The 23,268-nt window shown below is 38.5% G+C and overlaps 1 protein-coding gene across 6 annotated transcripts in view; it reads right to left on the bottom strand.

The window, feature by feature from the left end:
- The window catches only part of LOC5666767 (mucin-2), a 31,454-nt gene that overhangs the window by 3,169 nt on the left and 5,017 nt on the right, over positions 1 to 23,268 (bottom strand). For 4 of the 6 annotated variants that reach the window (XM_061646389.1, XM_061646393.1, XM_061646410.1 and 1 more), the window contains exons 3-7: positions 12,895 to 13,018; positions 10,214 to 12,814; positions 9,990 to 10,125; positions 1,298 to 1,537; positions 237 to 684 (exon numbers count right to left, since the gene is read on the bottom strand). In XM_061646389.1, the coding sequence (XP_061502373.1) occupies positions 237 to 684; positions 1,298 to 1,537; positions 9,990 to 10,125; positions 10,214 to 12,814; positions 12,895 to 13,018 (3,549 nt within the window). The remainder of the gene's footprint in view (positions 1 to 236; positions 685 to 1,297; positions 1,538 to 9,989; positions 10,126 to 10,213; positions 12,815 to 12,894; positions 13,019 to 23,268) is intronic. The other 2 variants (XM_061646421.1, XM_061646432.1) reach the window with 2 other exon arrangements.

The following is a 23,268-nucleotide window of genomic DNA, read 5'->3' as shown; positions in this document are numbered from 1 at the left end:
AGAGAGAGAGAGAGAGAGAGAGAGAGAGAGAGAGAGAGAGAGAGAGAGAAAAGAGAGAACATCAGTAAGCAGCAGTCAACGTTAGAACGATCGCTTGCAGGTTGCAGGTTTGAGACCGGAGGTCCATCTTCCCGGTAGGTGAAAAAAAAAATGAAAAAAAAGTTCAGCGAAAGAATTCGAGTTGGGTCGATGGTTTTCCGTTTGGTTTTCTCTGCACGGTTCCACTTTGGTCTCACTTTCTAGCGTCCTTCTGCGCCCGGTGATGCATCTCGAGACCCTCGGACAGGCTCTGCAGTGTGCCGATCTCGACCCGTTCCGCATTGGTGCGGCCGGTGCCGAACCACCGCACCCAGACGTGCTCCGGGTCTACACTGGATGGCGCCGACGGGTCCGGCTCGGTCGCTGGCACCGGTAGCACCTTGCCCGGCCAGGCCGGGAATCCGCGGACCGCACCCCAGACCAGATCGCCGACGCGAAACAGCCGCTGCACGGTACGGCCACCGGTCGTAGGTTGTGCCGGTTGCTCTGGTTGGCTATCTGCATCATCAGCATCATCATCATCATCTTGATCATCATCTTGATCATCACCTTCATCCTCATCACCATTATCATCGTCCGGCTCGCTCGAGCTCCGCTTGCCGGTGGCCAAAGCGCTCTCGCTGAGCGGAGCGTTGTCTGCGCTCGCTAGTGTGTTGGTGTGGTTGGGATGGGCAAGTGGGCGACACGGTCGGGTAGTCGGGAGTCGGGAACACAAAAATTAAGTGAGAAGAAATCAATCAGTCTGATCAGTGTCGGTGAAAGGCGCACAGATGCATAGACACACAAACAACACACACACACACGCTCACACAAATCAATACGGAAAGTGTCCCGTCACCAAAGTAGTGTGTACCGTACGAGTGAAGCGGCAGTGAAGCGTAATCCTAGGGCAGAAGACACTGTGCGCTGCTCGCTGCAACAGTTAGATTTCCTGTGCCAACCAACACACGGGCAGCACGTACAAGTAGCGAAGCAGAGCAAAGCACCAGAAGCACAACCGTGTTAGTACGCGCCAGAGTCAACGCCTGAGATCCTGGTGAGTATGCGCAACACCTTGGGATGGGATTAGTTTCGTTTGTTATACACCCGGAGGGATTATTTTGCGGCCAGATGCATGGACACGGTACACGGGTTTGTTACACACCAACACCACCAACAAATCGCTCCTATGTTAATTAAGCATGTGTAGGAGGTGACGACCCACCACCGACCAACGCATCACTCTCTAGCGCGCCCAGCTCGCTGCTCCGTTACTCACCATAGCTCCGCTCGGCCAGCACATCCGACGGTCGGCAGGCTGATCCTTCGGTCGTGGTCGGTGCCGCGACAATGGCGAGCTTCACCCGTTCCGGATGCTTGCTAGTCACAGCCTGTACCGGGGGCAGGCCCCGGCGTACCTGCCCGATACCACCGACACGTCCACCGGCACCCGCGGCGGCTGGGGCCGACCCGATGGTCCTGCCCGTGCGATTGGGCGATCCCTGCACTATTCGATTATCTACGGAAAAGCATAAAGCGACAATAAATGTATTAAGTTCTGCCTGCGTCAGACACGTTACGTTACGGAATGCAACAGTGCTATTCAAATCGGGTTCGGTTCTTCGATGATCATTTTGTTGCAATTAACTGGTTTGGAGCTTCATTTTAATTGGTTTGGTTTTAATTTAATAGACAATTATTAATTTTCACGGTATCGGGACAAATTATTGACCAATCTATTCAGACTATTTTTTTTAATGAAGGCACACACAAAGGTCTAAACACCTTACAGCAAAGGCATAAAGTTAGGGGTTTCACTTGTTTAGGTACGATTGAACGAAGTTCAGATAGGCATCAGTATTTCAGTTGGACGTCAAATGTTTACTTACAGTTGGACAAAGATCAAAAGCAGTTTAACATTGTTTTTTTTAGCTCGAAAACGGTGTATTTTTGTCCAGTAAGAATGACCTGGCGATAAAATCGAGACAGCATAGAATTCGGTCTCGATCTATTTTTATTATTCCAATTAGAAAGGCAACGAAACCGATTTAAAGATCAAACTCACAAATTTGAAATTTAAGCCAAAAACCCAAAAATGTAATTCATAGTAGATGATAAAAAAAAACAGATCTGTTATGAGGGATTTCACAGTATTTAAAATGCTATCAATTAAATGATTCGTTTCTTAACTTAAATTGAATAATTTTGCAACACATAGTTTCAGACATTAGGTTAAATTTTAATTAAAAAGAACACTATTAACACTACAGTTGAAAAATCGATACCTTAGAGACAAACATGGATGCCTTACAGGCGAACATTGTAATACACTGTCAAAACATGGTGCCTTATAGATAAACAAATAGGTAAATTAGGATCAAAAGTCTAAGCAAGACTGTGATAGCGCCATATGTGTGTAAAAAGTTGGTCCAAAGTATGTTGAGACTAGTGGTGGAAGCTCGGAATCGGATTTACCCGATTTTGATTCCGTGGTCGGAATCAATTCTGGAGCCAATTCCGCTGCTAGAATCGATTCCGATTCCGGAGCCATTTCCCGAGTCGATTTCGAACCCGATTCCGATTCCGCAGTTTTCTCCGGTTCCGATTCAAGAGTCGACTCCAGAACCGATTCCGCTACCGGTATGGGCTCCGGGATCGGAATCGAACTGGGAATCGCAATTTACCCAGGTAACGGAATCAGGACTGATTCCAGAAATGAAAATTGGCTCCAGAATGAGAATCAGTTCTTGAATTGCAATAAGAAATTTCAGAAGCGAAATCAGTCTGGCAATCCCCACGAGAATGGATCGTTGACAAGTAAATTATGATTCTTTGCGGCTATCAATACAGACCATCACGGACCAACCGAATCATGATTGGACCCAGATGCCTATGCTTATGGAGCCGATTAAGCCGATTCTGATTTCGGAGCCAGTTTCGATTCCGTAGCCGATTTCGACTCCGAAACCGATTCCGATTCCGGAGCCGATTCCGATTCCGGAAACCGATTCCGGACTTACTATCCGGAATCGATTCCAGAATACTTCGGAGCTAGCCGGAATCTATTACGACAAAAACTTTATTTTTCCCATCACTAGTTGAGTCGTCTTTAGGCATAAAGCTAAAACCCAGGAATAACTTGCGAAATCCAAGTGTCCGATTTTACGTTGGACATGCCTTTGCATGACTGGAAGGTACATAGAGCAAATGTAAGCCCAACAACTAGAAGAAATTATCAATCCCAAGAATTCCACAAAATGAGCGCAAAGACGGAAAACCGTTCAATCTACGTTTGTCCTGTCCTGTCCTGTCCTGTAGGCTATATAAATAGCATAGTTTTGTTATTGGGATATCATGGTCTCTCGAGAGTACTCATGATTAACCGTCTCATAATAATAGTTGAACACTGCAGTATTTTTTGTATTTGGCTCTAATTCTACTCTGCTCATACGCCGCAACGAACGCAGTCAATACAGGTCTAGAGTACCTGAAACACTGTTATTATTGTTATGTTGTTGCACCCACGACGGGCATGTTGTAAGGCAGGTATGTCAAACTGGTGGCCCGGGTGTATATTGTGTGAATTGCTTGAAGCATTGAAAAACAAAAAATCTAGTATTACAATTTTTTGGAATGCAGAAGTATTTCAAAGAAGAAGAATCATTTTTTCGCTACATTTTTCGACACTAAAATGTTTGTACTCATAGCATCTAACAGACTTGTTCTACATGCACGAACAGAGCAACAGAGACCCTTAAGAAAGATTAAATCGAATACAAGCTCAGCCGTATTTCGATTGAATGCTGGATTGTAGCAACATTTTGGGTAGACTCGATTGCACGTGGTAACAACTATTGATTGATTGTCGGAATCGCATCCACAGCTCAACATCATTTCCGCTAATTGTTAATCTGGCTCCGATTCTGACCAAATCAAACCAACAGCTCCGCTCGGTGCCTTCCGAAGCCGCCGGAGCCGTCCAGAGACATTCGGAACCGTTGGAGTCGTCGGTTGCCGTTCCGTACGGCTAGTCAGCAGTCAGATATGGCTCCGCTCAATCCGATTTTTACGATCTCAACGCCTCTGACTGATGCGTAGAGGCTTCAGTCGGCTTTGGATTGTTCCGAACGGCTCTGCACAACACCGACCTTGGAATGTTACATCTTTTATACATCTAATCGAACTACCATAAAAATCAGTTCTTCTTCTTCTTCTTTTGGCTCCACAGCCGTTGTCGGTCAAGGCCTGCCTGCCTTTACCACTTGTGGGGTTGGCCTTCAGTGACTTTTGGATTACCCCCCCATAGCTGGATAGTCAGTCCTACACAGCAAATTTTCTCATCCTGCTTCAGTAAAGTTTTTTACTGAAACGGTTCAGTAATAGAATATTTTACTGATTTTCAGCATGAATGTCATGTTTTTACTGACTTTCAGCAAATTAATTTACTGAATTCATTTCAGTAATACGCATTTTACTGAAAATCAGTAAAATAAGTATCAAATTAGTCGTTTCACTGGATATCAGTAAAACAAATTACTGAAAATGCAGCAATTCATTCTGTCAAATTGACCTGTCAGTCAGAACATCAAAACAAAACAATGCGGTACCTATTTGCTCGTAATGTGCAAAGAGTTGATTTTGTAGGCGCTTACAGGCACCCTGGTGAAATTTCAGGTGATATTTCGGCTTACGGGATTAATTTAAAAGAATTGGCAGCCGTGTTGGTGTGTAAAATGTTTGCTACAATCCACTGTGCTTGCTGAAATTGCGTGGTGTCTGTGAGCGCTTACTGAACCATCTACACTTGCGGTGGCAAAATACAGTATAAAAACTGTATAAAACAACACAAAACATGTATGAATATGAACTGAGGGACTGGCAATATCTGCGCATCAATAAAAACTCAATTTAAAAGAAGTATTTCGTCATTTTTTAATCGCTACCAACTACTGAAAAATCAGTAATATGAGAATGGCTTTACTGGGATTTCAGTAAACGAGCTGTCATTTTGGTGAGCACCGGACATTACTGAATGATTCAGTAAACATTCTTTTTACTGAAAGGATTACTGAAACTTCAGTTAAAAAAATTTCAGTAAAATTTTACTGAAGCTCAGTAAAAAAAGTTTTCTGTGTACGTATGGCGGCACGGTCCATTTGGGGCTTGGAACCCTTGACGGGCATCTTGTTAAGTCGTACGAGTTGACGACTGTACCATGAGACCGGCATTAAATAACTAACCAAAAATCAGGTAATATCCAATATGTTTGACTCATTGAAAGCTGAAATTATTGATATCCCACATTGTACAACACTAATTTACTTCTCCAAAAATCAAAACTAAGTGTAAAGGATTACATTTACGATAAAAGGATTTAGATAAAGGAATAAAAGAATCGAGATGTCCAAGGCCTGCAACACACAGATTCTTAAAAGGTTCGCTTAATACAGACCATATTTTTGTTCGCGAATTTTTCCCCATTTTACCAGGAAAAAAGTGTCAAAATACAGGGTTTTGCAAGTCATTTTGAAATGCTAATCACTTAGTGAATAAAACGAGTTATGGATCAAACAGACACACACCATTATAAAACTTAATTCTTCTTCTTTCCGTTTTTGTGCATTGAAATGTGTCAAAATGTGTAAAATAGTGTAGAAAACATAGGCAAACCTGCACCTCGATAGGGCTGTCAAAGTTAAACTTCGACGGGATATTATTAACATTGGACCAGTCCAAGTACGTCCCGAATCATTGTCGGATACAAGTATCGTAATTGAAAATTAATCCAAACAACACAGCGTTTCAGTTGTAAGAAATGCACAATAAACCACCGTTACAAACACTTAGGCCATGAGTGTAGTCGAAAACTATTGTTCAAACATGGATAAAAAGCAAAGATTCGTGTCAGACAGCAATGGATAGAGAAGACACCGATGGATAGCTTGAATTGCTCGAGAAAGATGCACCGAAGGCTGATAGGCTTCCCCTACCTCAGTGGATCATTGTGTTTGACAATGATCTCTGATGAAATGAGCTTGACACAGCTGCTGTAAGGAATAAACTATTGGAGGGAATCTCAAACTAATGCCGAGTTCACCGGCCAAATGGGCAAGTATTGAAACCAGGAATGATATTAGTATTGCAAGAAGCAAATATACCAGCCAGTCGTTGGTCACAACCAGAGATGTACCAAATCGGGAATTTTAAATTTCGGGAAAAATACACGTGTTCTTACCCGCTAAACACGGTACAGTCATTATCCGATATACGCTATCGTACGGGACCGAGCGCAATAGCGTATCTCGAGTTTTCGCGTATAGCGGATTTGTATGGTAAAATAGTTTACACTACCAGTTCGAGGGTTGAAAAATATCGCCACAGAGTTTAGCATTAAAGTTTTTTTTTGTAAAACAGGTATCTTTTGTACAATTTTAGTGCAAAATGCAAAAAGAACATTAAGGAAATGCAAAAAGAGCATAAAATATTTGCAAAAAACAAATAACATAAATAAATAAATATTTGTCAAATTTAGAGCAATCGCGTATATCGAGTATCGCGTACTGCGGATAATTGCTGTATCTTCCCGGGGAGAATGGGGATTTTTACTAGCGTAGCAGCTAATGTCCGTTTTCGCCTGTTGGATGAAGGTAGGTATCTATGACATGCTTACGATGGAACGGTATCCAAAGGAAATTTCAAGAGAGAGTGGACATGTTTACAAATATGAATGCTTTAAGTGATTCTAGTAGAGTATATCTTAAATGTAGAACATAGGAACCATCAGTACTACATCTACTAATAGAAAGTGCTTAAGCACTTATATGATCATTCGGGCATAGCGTTAGCATACATGTATAAATCGTGTGTTCATGAAAGTTCATCATTACATCGTGTCGAGAATGATTTTCATGTGACTCGTCAAGACGATTATGTTACAAATATTCCCGACGGTTCTACTATGAAAAAGGTAGTTCTACTTATGAAAAGGTGTTGCAAAAGGCATCCTTGTTGGACACTCCTGATTCCCTTGGACACTCCTGAGGCAGGCCAAGACCGCAAAGCGGTTGTAGCGCCGGAATAGTATTGTTTTTGCATTTTTAGTTATGGAAATCTTATGGTCGTGAAATGGCTGAAGCCATGTTATGTACAAACTGGTTCGAGTCCAATTTTATCACATCCTAGTTGCCTACCTTCTATTAGTTCTAATTTGGCGTATGCCGAATGTAACGGGTAAAACGCTTTGATTAATCACGTTGATTCAACGAATTGATTCATACAATTATCAATTAGAAATAAAAAAATCATATAGTTTACAATTTGAGGGAAAAGTATGTGCTCGTGATGATTGAAGATGTTAACAATTTATGAATAATCAATCCTCAGAAAAATATTGAACGAATCGTATATAACCCAATATCTGGTTGTACAACATCGGTCAATCGGCAAGAATCAGCGTTGAACCATAGTGCCGATAGAAATATAATATTTATTTCTAAGATATTTAGATACGGAAAAGGTTGTTATGTATAAACTTTGGGGTGATTAAATAAATGATAAAAATGGATTAAATATTCCATTAGCCGCGTTCCGACACGGCATATTCTGCTAGAAAATATCTGTCAAACACACTTTTTCACTGAGGTAGGGGAAGTCTAGCACCCTGTGGCAAATCTTTTCCGAGCAATCCAAGCTATCCATCCATCCAAGCATCCATCGCTGGATGTATAACAACATTATTTGTTCGCCATCTTTTGACAAGCCGAGAGAAATATCTTGTTTTTTTTTCGTGTTTAAACATTAGTTTTCGATTGCTTCCAAGCCCTAAATGTTCTAACGGTTGTATATTGTGCATTTATTACAACAAGAATTACGAATTACGAATTATTTTGTTAAATTACGATGATTGTATCCTGCTAAGATTCGTGGTGTGGGATCGCAAAAATATTTTCGAATCTTTTTTCGACACTTGTTTCTGGTGGAAGGGGAGAGATTCACGAAGAAAAATATGCCGTGTTTGAACACTATTCAAACGAAAGAATCGAAACCGGGGTAAATCGAGTACAAAAATTATTTACCCCACGGTACAAAACTGGCCACAGGCAACAATTGAGCACACGTATTCACACATAAAGTAGGGGAAAGCGGGGCAAAATGGGCATGTTAAGCAGTTTACTAAATATTCCTTGGAATATGCCACAAAACACAAATTATTCTTACACATGCCTCCACCATCTATCTATGGATTGGATCTATGGATAAAATTGCCATATAGCCTGAAAATAACTTAAATACAAGAAAAAAGTGTAAAATAAAAGTTGATAGTTTATGAAATGCTTTTTTGAAACGTTGGGCAAAATGGGCATATGTAAACAAAACGTGAAACGTCACAACACTGGGGCAACATGGGCCACCCCAAGCTACCGGCCACGCTGGTTTTCGCTGGTCTTTTCGGGGATAGTTCGTTGACGAATTGACGAATTGAACATCAACGAAATACAGACCATTTTCGGGGATAGTGAACACACGTGAAGGATGAACCCATGCAAAAAAGAGCTAAAATTATAAATTAACATTCCCATTCCCTCCCCTCATGTTCCAATTCACGCTCATGCTTCGTCCTTGATGCTACCAACCATATCGCTAGTTCTACTTCGAATCACTTTGCCAGTTGCGCCACTATATTATTATTCATTATCGTGCTATTTGCTGGTTTTGTTGTATTAAGGGGTACTGATACTGATACTACATGAATTAAATAAATCATGAAGATATAAAAGAAATAAATAAAACAATAAAAATAACAGATTTACTATTAAACACGCTTTTCTAACAATGAGTAAAGGGGTCTGAAGTTATTGGTGCTGAATGTTTTAAAAATTAAAAAAAAAAAACTTTAAATCATCAATGAAGACAATCAAAATGGAATTGAATTCAGGTCGACCATGGTACAAACATTACACCATTACCATTTAACCATAACTACTTCATGAACATGAATCGTTATCTATCAGTTTTAAACCCTTCAAATATAGTACAATGAACAAAGAGATGTGTAAAAGTTCATTGATGCGTGTGAGAGATTAGGGCTGATGAATAGAAAGAGATGGCATGAGTTTGTGTTCATTATCTCCGAAAAATTTCGCTTGACTGCTTTTGCGTACGTTTCGAAAAATGTTTTTTTCCCTATATTTTGTTCAGGAAAGCCTTGAAAATTCTTTTAAAAACATGTTATCAAAATTAAAACAGTTTCAATCACGTTTCAATCTACAAAATCGAATCTTTTGAAGCTGTGCCTGTTACCATCATTGTGAGAACAAATACAACACCACAGCCTCACCAAGCACCATGTGTCAAAAGCATCTGCCCATTTTGCCCCAAGCGCATCTGCCCATTTTGCCCCACGTGAAGCATTTTTGTATTTTTTGTTATATTAGTAAAAATACGCAGTCAATCGCCTTGCTTTCTTCAGACAAATTGTAATTGTATTTTTTGTTTGCTGCTCATATTTTTTTTGTGTGTTTTAACGATTTATTGGTCGGTTCCCAGAATTTTTTGGTTCAGTTACAATGCTATTATTGTATGGATTAATGGATGGAATCGTGAGACGAGCCCAAAAAATTATGGGAACCGACCAATAACTCCAAATGCTACTAATGTTAATGTTATTTTGCATGTTTCTAAGTTATTTGTTATTAAGGGGTCATAAAACTTACACGGCGTTCAAAGAACACTCCAATGAATACTTTTTGGGCATTGGAATGTATCTTTGCAGTAATGCAATAATGCTTTAATACAAGGTGCCCATTTTGCCCCGCCTTCCCCTAAAGCAAATTTCCATTTTAGACAAATGTCCAAAAACATTGAGCTGTAGAAACGGCGGATCACACCGAAGGCCGGTTACCAAAAGAGCAATGTTGCAATGCTGAAATTTAAAGTCAGGCAAACGATAAGCAGATGGACGAAGTTCCTACCTTGATGCTGTTGCTGCTGCTGTTTGGACGTATCAGGCCAAACCTTTTTCAGCTGCTCGACCGCGGTCGTTGCCAGAAGCGGCCCTTTCAGTGTAAGCGTCATCCCAGGCACATCAACCTCCTTAACGGAAACGGACTAGGGAAGTGAAGCAAAAAAAAAAGAGAGAAAAAAGGATTAGCTTTTAGTCTGCCCCAACACACCAGGGAATGATCCTTCGTCTTACCATACTCGTCTCGCTACTATGGTACAGTGGCTTGCTGTCGCTCCTGCTAGCCTTTGGAGTCGCGGTACCGTCGGCCGCAGGTTTCGTGTCACCGTCCGGCTGGCCGACGTGGTGTGTCGCCGCCCGTGTGCCGTCAGGGTGTAGGAGCACCGCCGGGTGGGAGGACGCTTCGATCAGCTTGACAGGGCTGACGGTCGCGGTGTTGTGGTTGCCGGCCAGTGGAGCTTGCGGTGGTTGCTGCTGCACGGTGAGACTGCTGACTGGTAGCAGCGCACCGCTGCCCACACCACCACCACCACCACCACCAGTGAAGAGAGCGGTGCTGGGAAGCGAGGTGGTGGTGGTGGTGGTGGTGATGCTACTGCTGCTGTTGCCGTTTCCAACGGTCGCCAGCTGCCGCTGGGTGACGGTGGGTGTGCGTACTGCCGGTCCGCCGCTCGTACCGATCAGGTAGGACTGTGGGCCGACGGTCGAGAGGAACCCGGTGGGGGATGGTTTCGGGTGGCGCAAAACGAGCCCGGTCTGGCCGGCGAGCAGCGACGCGCCGGTACCGCAAGGTGCCATGTTCTGTATCTGGAGCAGCGTGGCGGAGGTCGCGTCCGACGTCATTACCATGCCGGCGGGCAGCAGAATGGTTTGCGTTTGGCCAAGCATGCTGTAGGGCGTTTGGTGCTGTTGCTGCTGTTGCTGTTGCTGCTGTTGCTGCTGCTGCTGCTGCTGCTGCTGCTGCTGCTGCTGTTGCACGAGCGTGGTGGCTTTCGATACGGGCACGACGGTAATGCCGGACAGGCTCGGGGCCAGCTGAATGTTCTGCATGCCACCGTACGGTGAGGCAATCTGTACGAACGGGCCCGGTTGCAGCTGCTGCTGGAAGGTGGCCGGCGCCTGGGGCGCCTGTGTGCTGAGCGTGGCCGGCAGTACCAGCCCACCGGTCAGGCCGCTCGGCGCCGGCGCGCCAGGCGGTGTGCCCGGCCCGAGCGCGGTACCGTTCAGCGGTTTCAGCGGCCGGCCCTTCAGCGCCTTCCGCCCGTCCAGTGTGACGGTCGGCTCTCCGCCGCCGGGTGGGCACGGGCCGTAGTGGTACGCGTTGGACGCGACCGTCGCCGTCGGGAAGCCACCGGGCGCGGTGAAGCTGGCACTGTCCGCGAACCGTATGCTGGTGGTGGGATTCAGCACCACCGTCGAGCCCGGCGCCAGCCCGAGCGTCCCGTTCGGCAGCGTGCCGAGTGCGCTCGGTTTCCCGCTGGCCGCTGCGTTCGGCGTGCTGCCGGTGGTGAGCAGTCCCGCCCCGTGAAACGTGGCCGCCGGCGACAGCCCGTTGCTCAGGTGGATAATGTTCGTGCCGTTCAGCAGCATCGCCCCGGAGGAGCTGGGCGCGGCCGTGGGCTGGTGGAGCGGGGCGGCCGCACCCGCCGTCGTTCCGTTCGGCAGCCGGGCAAGGTTGTAATTGACGACGGTGGCCGGTTTCGCCGGCACGGTCGGCACCAGCTGTGCGGGGCGGGCGGGGCTCGGGCCGCCGGGTGCCGTCGTTTGGAAGCCGCCGAGCCGCACCCGCCCATCGTTGTGCTGCAGGCCATCGATCACGACGATCTGGGCGCCGCCCGCATTGATCACGTGCGGGGTGGTGGTGTGGCGCGTCGGCACGTACATGGTGGCGCTGGTCGGCGTCGTAACCGTGCGCGCTATCGTCGGGGTCATGGTGGTGGTGGTAGTGGTGGTGGTGAGGCTAGCAGCGACCGTGTTTGGCTCACCGCCCGTCCCAACCGTCAGCTTGGCCACTTTGGGCGACGAGCACGGGTCGACCGCGGGATTCGCCTTCACGTAGTAAGCCATGCGGCCGGCACGATCCCCGGCCAGTCGGGCGATCGGGAGGGGCGGCTTCGCGACACCCTTCATGCTGCCGGCCGGTGGCAGCAGTTTGGCGGGGGCAGCAGCGACCGGCGGCGACGCCTTCGCCTCGTACTTCACCACCCCGGAGAGGGAGGTCAGCTTGGCGCTTTGGACCGTGCGCTGCCGGCTGCGGGCCGTCGCCGCCCGTTCGTCCTTCGGCGGGGTGGGTCGGCCGCTGGTCGGCGGAAGGTCGCTGGCTGGTTTCGGGCTCAGGCCACCGCCGCCCACCAGCGCCGGGGAGCGCCGGTCGGGCGAGTGCAGAAACGAAATCGAACTGTGCAGGATGGCGGTCTGCTGGTTCAGGTAGCCGGTCGGGTCGTCCTTGAACGTGGGCTTCTTCTTCTGCTCCGGGCTGGCATCCCGTGCGTCCGGCAGGGTGGGTGTGTACGGCGGCCCCCCCGTCCCATCGGCCAACCTTGGCGTGCCCGTCTCGGAGACCGGCGTAGCAGCGGCTTGCGGCGAAGAGGTGGCCACCGGCACGTTCTTTCGCCAGGGAGGCGTTTTTAGCAGCACGGCATTGGCACTGGCCGCGCCGGCAGCAGCGGTGGTTGTGGTGATGGTGGTGGTAGTGCTGTTGATGCTGGCTATGCTGCTACTAGCCGGCTTGCAGTCGGACTCCGCGTGCAGCCGCTTCATACGGCCCTCGGGTGCCCGCTGCAGGTGCGAACATAATACTTGTCGGTTTTTTGGCGCCATCGTCTGGTTCGGGATCTACAAAACAACGCAATCGGGTGATGGTTAGCGCCCAAGTAACGTTTGTGTTGGAGGGGGTTTTGGAGCAAAACACGAACCTGTGCGTCAAACTGAAAGAACCGCTCCGGGTTGAAGGGACACGGCAGACCACACTTGCACGTACCGGAAGACAGCAGGTACTCCTTCACCTGCTCGTAGTTGTGAAGCACTATGTTGGAAGGGCTGTGGATGAAATGGAAACTGATTAGTAGCTGCCTCTTAGCGAGTAAATGAGTTTGGACGAGAAATGTTTGTCTGTGTTATTATTAAAAGACAACTCAACGAATTTCATCAAATCTCAATTGCTTTTCTGGCTAAGTTAGACATTTCCAACTGAAAAGTTGTCAAAATGCGCAATTTGAATATTAAATAGTTTAAGGACATGATCTAGCCACCAAACTTTTTTTGTTTCAACGCCTACTTTGATTGCAAGCATTGTGATTATTGAATAATTTTTAGGACATGATCTTGTAACCAAACTTTTTTTTGTTTCAACGCCTACTTTGATTAAACGCATTTTGATTATCGAATAATGTGTAGGACATGATCTAGTAACCAAACATTTTTTTTGTTTCAACGCCTACTTTGATTAAACGCATTTTGATTATTCAATAATTTTTAGGACCCGATCTAGTAATCATTTCTTTTTGTTTCAACGCCTACTTTGATTAAAAGCATTTTGATTATTGAATAATTTTTAGGACATGATCTAGTAACCATTAATTTTTGTTTCAACGCCTACTTTGATTAAAAGCATTTTGATTATTGAATAATGTTTAGGACATGATCTAGTAACCAAACTTTTTTTTTGTTTCAACGCCTACTTTGATTAAAAGCATTTTGATTATTGAATAATCTTTAGGACCCAATCTAGTAACCATTCCTTTTTGTTTCAACGCCTATTTTGATTAAACGCATTTTGATTATTGAATAATTTTTAGAACCTGATCTAGTAACCAAACTTTGTTTGTTTCAACGCCTACTTTGATTAAAAGCATTTTGATTATTGAATAATGTTTAGGACATGATCTAGTAACCATTTCTTTTTGTTTCAACGCCTACTTTGATTAAAAGCATTTTGATTATTGAATAATTTTTAGAACCTGATCTAGTAACCATTCCTTTTTGTTTCAACGCCTACTTTGATTAAAATCATTTTGATTATTGAATAATGTTTAGGACATGATCTAGTAACCAAACTTTGTTTGTTTCAACGCCTACTTTGATTAAACGCATTTTGATTATCGAATAATGTTTAGGACCTGATCTAGTAACCATTCCTTTTTGTTTCAACGCCTACTTTGATTAAAAGCATTTTGATTATTGAATAATTTTTAAGGCCTGATTTAGTAACCAAACTTTTTTTTTTCAACGCCTACTTTGATTAAACGCATTTTGATTATCGAATAATGTTTAGGACCTGATCTAGTAACCATTCCTTTTTGTTTCAACGCCTACTGTGATTAAAAGCATTTTGATTATTGAATAATTTTTAGAACCTGATCTAGTAACCATTTCTTTTTGTTTCAACGCCTACTTTGATTAAAAGCATTTTGATTATTGAATAATTTTTAAGGCCTGATTTAGTAAAAAAACTTTTTTTTTTTTCAATGCCTACTTTGATTAAAAGCATTTTGATTATTGAATAATTTTAAGAACCTGATCTAGTAACCATTCCTTTTTGTTTCAACGCCTGCTTTGATTAAACGCATTTTGATTATTGAATAATGTTTAGGACATGATCTAGTAACCAAACTTTTTTTGTTTCAACGCCTACTTTGATTAAAAGCATTGTGATTATTGAATAATTTTTAGGACATGATCTTGTAACCAAACTTTTTTTTGTTTCAACGCCTACTTTGATTAAACGCATTTTGATTATCGAATAATGTGTAGGACATGATCTAGTAACCAAACTTTGTTTGTTTCAACGCCTACTTTGATTAAAAGCATTTTGATTATTGAATAATTTTTAGGACCTGATCTAGCAACCAAACTTTTTTTTTGTTTCAACACCTACTTTGATTAAAAGCATTTTGATTATTGAATATTTTTAGGACATGATCTAGTAACCAAACTTTTTTTTGTTTCAACGCCTACTTTGATTAAAAGCATTTTGATTATTGAATATTTTTAGGACATGATCTAGTAACCATTCCATTTTGTTTCAACGCCTACTTTGATTAAACGCATTTTGATTATCGAATAATGTTTAGGACATGATCTAGTAACCAAACTTGGTTTGTTTCAACACCTACTTTGATTAAAAGCATTTTGATTATTGAATAATTTTTAGAACCTGATCTAGCAACCAAACTTTGTTTGTTTCAACACCTACTTTGATTAAAAGCATTTTGATTATTGAATAATTTTTAGGACCCGATCTAGTAACCAAACTTTTTTTTGTTTCAACGCCTACTTTGATTAAAAGCATTTTGATTATTGAATATTTTTAGGACATGATCTAGTAACCATTCCATTTTGTTTCAACGCCTACTTTGATTAAACGCATTTTGATTATCGAATAATGTGTAGGACCTGATCTAGTAACCATTCCTTTTTGTTTCAACGCCTACTTTGATTAAAATCATTTTGATTATTGAATAATGTTTAGGACCTGATCTAGTAAACAAACTTTTTTTTTTGTTTCAACGCCTACTTTGATTATCGAATAATGTTTAGGACATGATCTAGTAACCAAACTTTGTTTGTTTCAACGCCTACTTTGATTAAAAGCATTTTGATTATTGAATAATTTTTAAGGCCTGATTTAGTAACCAAACTTTTTTTTTCAACGCCTACTTTGATTAAACGCATTTTGATTATCGAATAATGTTTAGGACCTGATCTAGTAACCATTCCTTTTTGTTTCAACGCCTACTGTGATTAAAAGCATTTTGATTATTGAATAATTTTTAGAACCTGATCTAGTAACCATTTCTTTTTGTTTCAACGCCTACTTTGATTAAAAGCATTTTGATTATTGAATAATGTTTAGGACATGATCTAGTAACCAAACTTTGTTTGTTTCAACGCCTACTTTGAATAAAAGCATTTTGATTATTGAATAATTTTTAAGGCCTGATTTAGTAACCAAACTTTTTTTTTTCAATGCCTACTTTGATTAAAAGCATTTTGATTATTGAATAATTTTTAGAACCTGATCTAGTAACCATTCCTTTTTGTTTCAACGCCTGCTTTGATTAAACGCATTTTGATTATTGAATAATGTTTAGGACATGATCTAGTAACCAAACTCTTTTTGTTTCAACGCCTACTTTGATTAAACGCATTTTGATTATTGAATAATTTTTAGGACATGATCTAGTAACCAAACTTTTTTTTGTTTCAACGCCTACTTTGATTAAAAGCATTTTGATTATTGAATATTTTTAGGACATGATCTAGTAACCATTCCATTTTGTTTCAACGCCTACTTTGATTAAACGCATTTTGATTATCGAATAATGTGTAGGACCTGATCTAGTAACCATTCCTTTTTGTTTCAACGCCTACTTTAAATAAAATCATTTTGATTATTGAATAATGTTTAGGACCTGATCTAGAAAACAAACTTTTTTTTTGTTTCAACGCCTACTTTGATTATCGAATAATGTTTAGGACATGATCTAGTAACCAAACTTTGTTTGTTTCAACGCCTACTTTGAATAAAAGCATTTTGATTATTGAATAATTTTTAAGGCCTGATTTAGTAACCAAACTTTTTTTTTCAATGCCTACTGTGATTAAAAGCATTTTGATTATTGAATAATTTTTAGAACCTGATCTAGTAACCATTCCTTTTTGTTTCAACGCCTGCTTTGATTAAACGCATTTTGATTATTGAATAATGTTTAGGACATGATCTAGTAAACAAACTTTGTTTGTTTCAACGCCTACTTTGATTAAAAGCATTTTGATTACTGAATAATTTTTAGGACCTGATCTAGCAACCATTCCATTTTGTTTCAACGCCTACTTTGATTAAAAGCATTTTGATTATTGAATAATTTTTAAGGCCTGATTTAGTAACCAAACTTTTTTTTTTCAATGCCTACTTTGATTAAAAGCATTTTGATTATTGAATAATTTTTAGAACCTGATCTAGTAACCATTCCTTTTTGTTTCAACGCCTGCTTTGATTAAACGCATTTTGATTATTGAATAATGTTTAGGACATGATCTAGTAACCAAACTCTTTTTGTTTCAACGCCTACTTTGATTAAACGCATTTTGATTATTGAATAATTTTTAGGACATGATCTAGTAACCAAACTTTTTTTTGTTTCAACGCCTACTTTGATTAAAAGCATTTTGATTATTGAATATTTTTAGGACATGATCTAGTAACCATTCCATTTTGTTTCAACGCCTACTTTGATTAAACGCATTTTGATTATCGAATAATGTGTAGGACCTGATCTAGTAACCATTCCTTTTTGTTTCAACGCCTACTTTGATTAAAATCATTTTGATTATCGAATAATGTTTAGGACCTGATCTAGTAACCATTCCTTTTTGTTTCAACGCCTACTGTGATTAAAAGCATTTTGATTATTGAATAATTTTTAGAACCTGATCTAGTAACCATTTCTTTTTGTTTCAACGCCTACTTTGATTAAAAGCATTTTGATTATTGAATAATGTTTAGGACATGATCTAGTAACCAAACTTTGTTTGTTTCAACGCCTACTTTGATTAAAAGCATTTTGATTATTGAATAATTTTTAAGGCCTGATTTAGTAACCAAACTTTTTTTTTCAATGCCTACTTTGATTAAAAGCATTTTGATTATTGAATAATGTTTAGGACATGATCTAGTAACCAAACTTTGTTTGTTTCAACGCCTACTTTGATTAAAAGCATTTTGATTATTGAATAATGTTTAGGACATGATCTAGTAACCAAACTTTGTTTGTTTCAACGCCTACTTTGATTAAAAGCATTTTGATTATTGAATAATTTTTAAGGCCTGATTTAGTAACCAAACTTTTTTTTTCAACGCCTACTTTGATTAAACGCATTTTGATTATCGAATAATGTTTAGGACCTGATCTAGTAACCATTCCTTTTTGTTTCAACGCCTACTGTGATTAAAAGCATTTTGATTATTGAATAATTTTTAAGGCCTGATTTAGTAACCATTTCTTTTTGTTTCAACGCCTACTTTGATTAAAAGCATTTTGATTATTGAATAATGTTTAGGACATGATCTAGTAACCAAACTTTGTTTGTTTCAACGCCTACTTTGATTAAAAGCATTTTGATTATTGAATAATTTTTAAGGCCTGATTTAGTAACCAAACTTTTTTTTTCAATGCCTACTTTGATTAAAAGCATTTTGATTATTGAAAAATTTTTAGAACCTGATCTAGTAACCATTCCTTTTTTTTTCAATGCCTACTTTGATTAAAAGCATTTTGATTATTGAATAATTTTTAGAACCTGATCTAGTAACCATTCCTTTTTGTTTCAACGCCTACTTTGATTAAAATCATTTTGATTATTGAATAATGTTTAGGACATGATCTAGTAACCAAACTTTGTTTGTTTCAACGCCTACTTTGATTAAAAGCATTTTGATTATTGAATAATTTTTAAGACCCGATTTAGTAACCAAACTTTTTTTTTCAATGCCTACTTTGATTAAACGCATTTTGATTATTGAATAATTTTTAGGAGCCGATCTAGTAATCATTTCTTTTTGTTTCAACGCCTACTTTGATTAAACGCATTTTGACTATCGAATAATGTTTAGGACCTGATCTAGTAACCATTCCTTTTTGTTTCAACGCCTACTGTGATTAAAAGCATTTTGATTATTAAATAATTTTTAGAACCTGATCTAGTAACCATTTCTTTTTGTTTCAACGCCTACTTTGATTAAAAGCATTTTGATTATTGAATAATTTTTAAGACCCGATTTAGTAACCAAACTTTTTTTTTCAATGCCTACTTTGATTAAACGCATTTTGATTATTGAATAATTTTTAGGAGCCGATCTAGTAATCATTTCTTTTTGTTTCAACGCCTACTTTGATTAAACGCATTTTGACTATCGAATAATGTTTAGGACATGATCTAGTAACCAAACTTTGTTTGTTTCAACGCCTAATTTGATTAAAAGCATTTTGATTATTGAATAATTTTTAAGATCTGATCTAGCAACCAAACTTTGTTTGTTTCAACGCCTACTTTGATTAAAAGCATTTTGATTATTGAATATTGTTTAGGACATGATCTAGCAACCAAACTTTTTTTGTTTCAACGCCTACTTTGATTAAAAGCATTTTGATTATTGAATAATTTTTAAGGCCTGATTTAGTAACCAAACTTTTTTTTTTCAATGCCTACTTTGATTAAAAGCATTTTGATTATTGAATAATGTTTAGGACATGATCTAGTAACCAAACTTTGTTTGTTTCAACGCCTACTTTGATTAAAAGCATTTTGATTATTGAATAATTTTTAAGGCCTGATTTAGTAACCAAACTTTTTTTTTCAATGCCTACTTTGATTAAAAGCATTTTGATTATTGAATAATTTTTAGAACCTGATCTAGTAACCATTCCTTTTTTTTCAATGCCTACTTTGATTAAAAGCATTTTGATTATTGAATAATTTTTAGAACCTGATCTAGTAACCATTCCTTTTTGTTTCAACGCCTACTTTGATTAAAATCATTTTGATTATTGAATAATGTTTAGGACATGATCTAGTAACCAAACTTGGTTTGTTTCAACGCCTACTTTGATTAAAAGCATTTTGATTATTGAATAATTTTTAGGACCCAATCTAGTAACCATTCCTTTTTGTTTCAACGCCTACTTTGATTAAAATCATTTTGATTATTGAATAATGTTTAGGACATGATCTAGTAACAAACTTTGTTTGTTTCAACGCCTACTTTGATTAAAAGCATTTTGATTATTGAATAATTTTTAAGACCCGATTTAGTAACCAAACTTTTTTTTTTCAACGCCTACTTTGATTAAACGCATTTTGATTATTGAATAATTTTTAGGAGCCGATCTAGTAATCATTTCTTTTTGTTTCAACGCCTACTTTGATTAAACGCATTTTGACTATCGAATAATGTTTAGGACCTGATCTAGTAACCATTCCTTTTTGTTTCAACGCCTACTGTGATTAAAAGCATTTTGATTATTGAATAATGTTTAGGACATGATCTAGTAACCAAACTTTGTTTGTTTCAACGCCTACTTTGATTAAAAGCATTTTGATTATTGAATAATGTTTAGGACATGATTTAGTAACCAAACTTTTTTTTTCAATGCCTACTTTGATTAAAAGCATTTTGATTATTGAATAATTTTTAGAACCTGATCTAGTAACCATTCCTTTTTGTTTCAACGCCTACTTTGATTAAAATCATTTTGATTATTGAATAATGTTTAGGACATGATCTAGTAACCAAACTTTGTTTGTTTCAACGCCTACTTTGATTAAAAGCATTTTGATTATTGAATAATTTTTAGAACCTAATCTAGTAACCATTCCTTTTTGTTTCAACGCCTACTTTGATTAAAATCATTTTGATTATTGAATATTTTTAGGACATGATCTAGTAACCAAACTTTTTTTTGTTTCAACGCCTACTTTGATTAAAAGCATTTTGATTATTGAATAATTTTTAGAACCTAATCTAGTAACCATTCCTTTTTGTTTCAACGCCTGCTTTGATTAAAAGCATTTTGATTATTGAATAATTTTTAGAACCTGATCTAGTAACCATTCCTTTTTGTTTCAACGCCTACTTTGATTAAAATCATTTTGATTATTGAATAATGTTTAGGACATGATCTAGTAACCAAACTTGGTTTGTTTCAACGCCTACTTTGATTAAAAGCATTTTGATTATTGAATAATTTTTAGGACCCAATCTAGTAACCATTCCTTTTTGTTTCAACGCCTACTTTGATTAAAATCATTTTGATTATTGAATAATGTTTAGGACATGATCTAGTAACAAACTTTGTTTGTTTCAACGCCTACTTTGATTAAAAGCATTTTGATTATTGAATAATTTTTAAGACCCGATTTAGTAACCAAACTTTTTTTTTTCAACGCCTACTTTGATTAAACGCATTTTGATTATTGAATAATTTTTAGGAGCCGATCTAGTAATCATTTCTTTTTGTTTCAACGCCTACTTTGATTAAACGCATTTTGACTATCGAATAATGTTTAGGACCTGATCTAGTAACCATTCCTTTTTGTTTCAACGCCTACTGTGATTAAAAGCATTTTGATTATTGAATAATGTTTAGGACATGATCTAGTAACCAAACTTTGTTTGTTTCAACGCCTACTTTGATTAAAAGCATTTTGATTATTGAATAATGTTTAGGACATGATTTAGTAACCAAACTTTTTTTTTCAATGCCTACTTTGATTAAAAGCATTTTGATTATTGAATAATTTTTAGAACCTGATCTAGTAACCATTCCTTTTTGTTTCAAGGCCTACTTTGATTAAAATCATTTTGATTATTGAATAATGTTTAGGACATGATCTAGTAACCAAACTTTGTTTGTTTCAACGCCTACTTTGATTAAAAGCATTTTGATTATTGAATAATTTTTAGAACCTAATCTAGTAACCATTCCTTTTTGTTTCAACGCCTACTTTGATTAAAATCATTTTGATTATTGAATAATGTTTAGGACATGATCTAGTAACCAAACTTTGTTTGTTTCAACGCCTACTTTGATTAAAAGCATTTTGATTATTGAATAATTTTTAAGACCCGATTTAGTAACCAAACTTTTTTTTTTCAACGCCTACTTTGATTAAACGCATTTTGATTATTGAATAATTTTTAGGAGCCGATCTAGTAATCATTTCTTTTTGTTTCAACGCCTACTTTGATTAAACGCATTTTGACTATCGAATAATGTTTAGGACCTGATCTAGTAACCATTCCTTTTTGTTTCAACGCCTACTGTGATTAAAAGCATTTTGATTATTGAATAATGTTTAGGACATGATCTAGTAACCAAACTTTGTTTGTTTCAACGCCTACTTTGATTAAAAGCATTTTGATTATTGAATAATGTTTAGGACATGATTTAGTAACCAAACTTTTTTTTTCAATGCCTACTTTGATTAAAAGCATTTTGATTATTGAATAATTTTTAGAACCTGATCTAGTAACCATTCCTTTTTTTTCAATGCCTACTTTGATTAAAAGCATTTTGATTATTGAATAATTTTTAGAACCTGATCTAGTAACCATTTCTTTTTGTTTCAACGCCTACTTTGATTAAAAGCATTTTGATTATTGAATAATGTTTAGGACATGATGTAGTAACCAAACTTTGTTTGTTTCAACGCCTACTTTGATTAAAAGCATTTTGATTATTGAATAATTTTTAAGGCCTGATTTAGTAACCAAACTTTTTTTTTTCAACGCCTACTTTGATTAAACGCATTTTGATTATCGAATAATGTTTAGGACCTGATCTAGTAACCATTCCTTTTTGTTTCAACGCCTACTGTGATTAAAAGCATTTTGATTATTGAATAATTTTTAGAACCTGATCTAGTAACCATTTCTTTTTGTTTCAACGCCTACTTTGATTAAAAGCATTTTGATTATTGAATAATGTTTAGGACATGATCTAGTAACCAAACTTTGTTTGTTTCAACGCCTACTTTGATTAAAAGCATTTTGATTATTGAATAATTTTTAAGGCCTGATTTAGTAACCAAACTTTTTTTTTCAATGCCTACTTTGATTAAAAGCATTTTGATTATTGAATAATTTTTAGAACCTGATCTAGTAACCATTCCTTTTTGTTTCAACGCCTACTTTGATTAAAAGCATTTTGATTATTGAATAATGTTTAGGACATGATCTAGTAACCAAACTTTTTTTTGTTTCAACGCCTACTTTGATTAAAAGCATTTTGATTATTGAATAATTTTTAGAACCTAATCTAGTAACCATTCCTTTTTGTTTCAACGCCTACTTTGATTAAAATCATTTTGATTATTGAATAATGTTTAGGACATGATCTAGTAAACAAACTTGGTTTGTTTCAACGCCTACTTTGATTAAAAGCATTTTGATTATTGAATAATGTTTAGGACATGATCTAGTAAACAAACTTGGTTTGTTTCAACGCCTACTTTGATTAAAAGCATTTTGATTATTGAATAATTTTTAGAACCTAATCTAGTAACCATTCCTTTTTGTTTCAACGCCTGCTTTGATTAAACGCATTTTGATTATCAAATAATGTTTAGGACCTGATCTAGTAACCAAACTTTGTTTGTTTCAACGCCTACTTTGATTAAAATCATTTTGATTATTGAATAATGTTTAGGACCTGATCTAGTAACCAAACTTTTTTTTTGTTTCAACGCCTACTTTGATTATCGAATAATGTTTAGGACATGATCTAGTA

The sequence above is a fragment of the Anopheles gambiae genome, chromosome X, assembly GCF_943734735.2.
Source record: "Anopheles gambiae chromosome X, idAnoGambNW_F1_1, whole genome shotgun sequence".
Taxonomy (NCBI): domain Eukaryota; kingdom Metazoa; phylum Arthropoda; class Insecta; order Diptera; family Culicidae; genus Anopheles; species Anopheles gambiae.
Note: the sequence above shows the minus strand (reverse complement) of the source record. Positions and strands in the feature narration are given on the sequence as shown.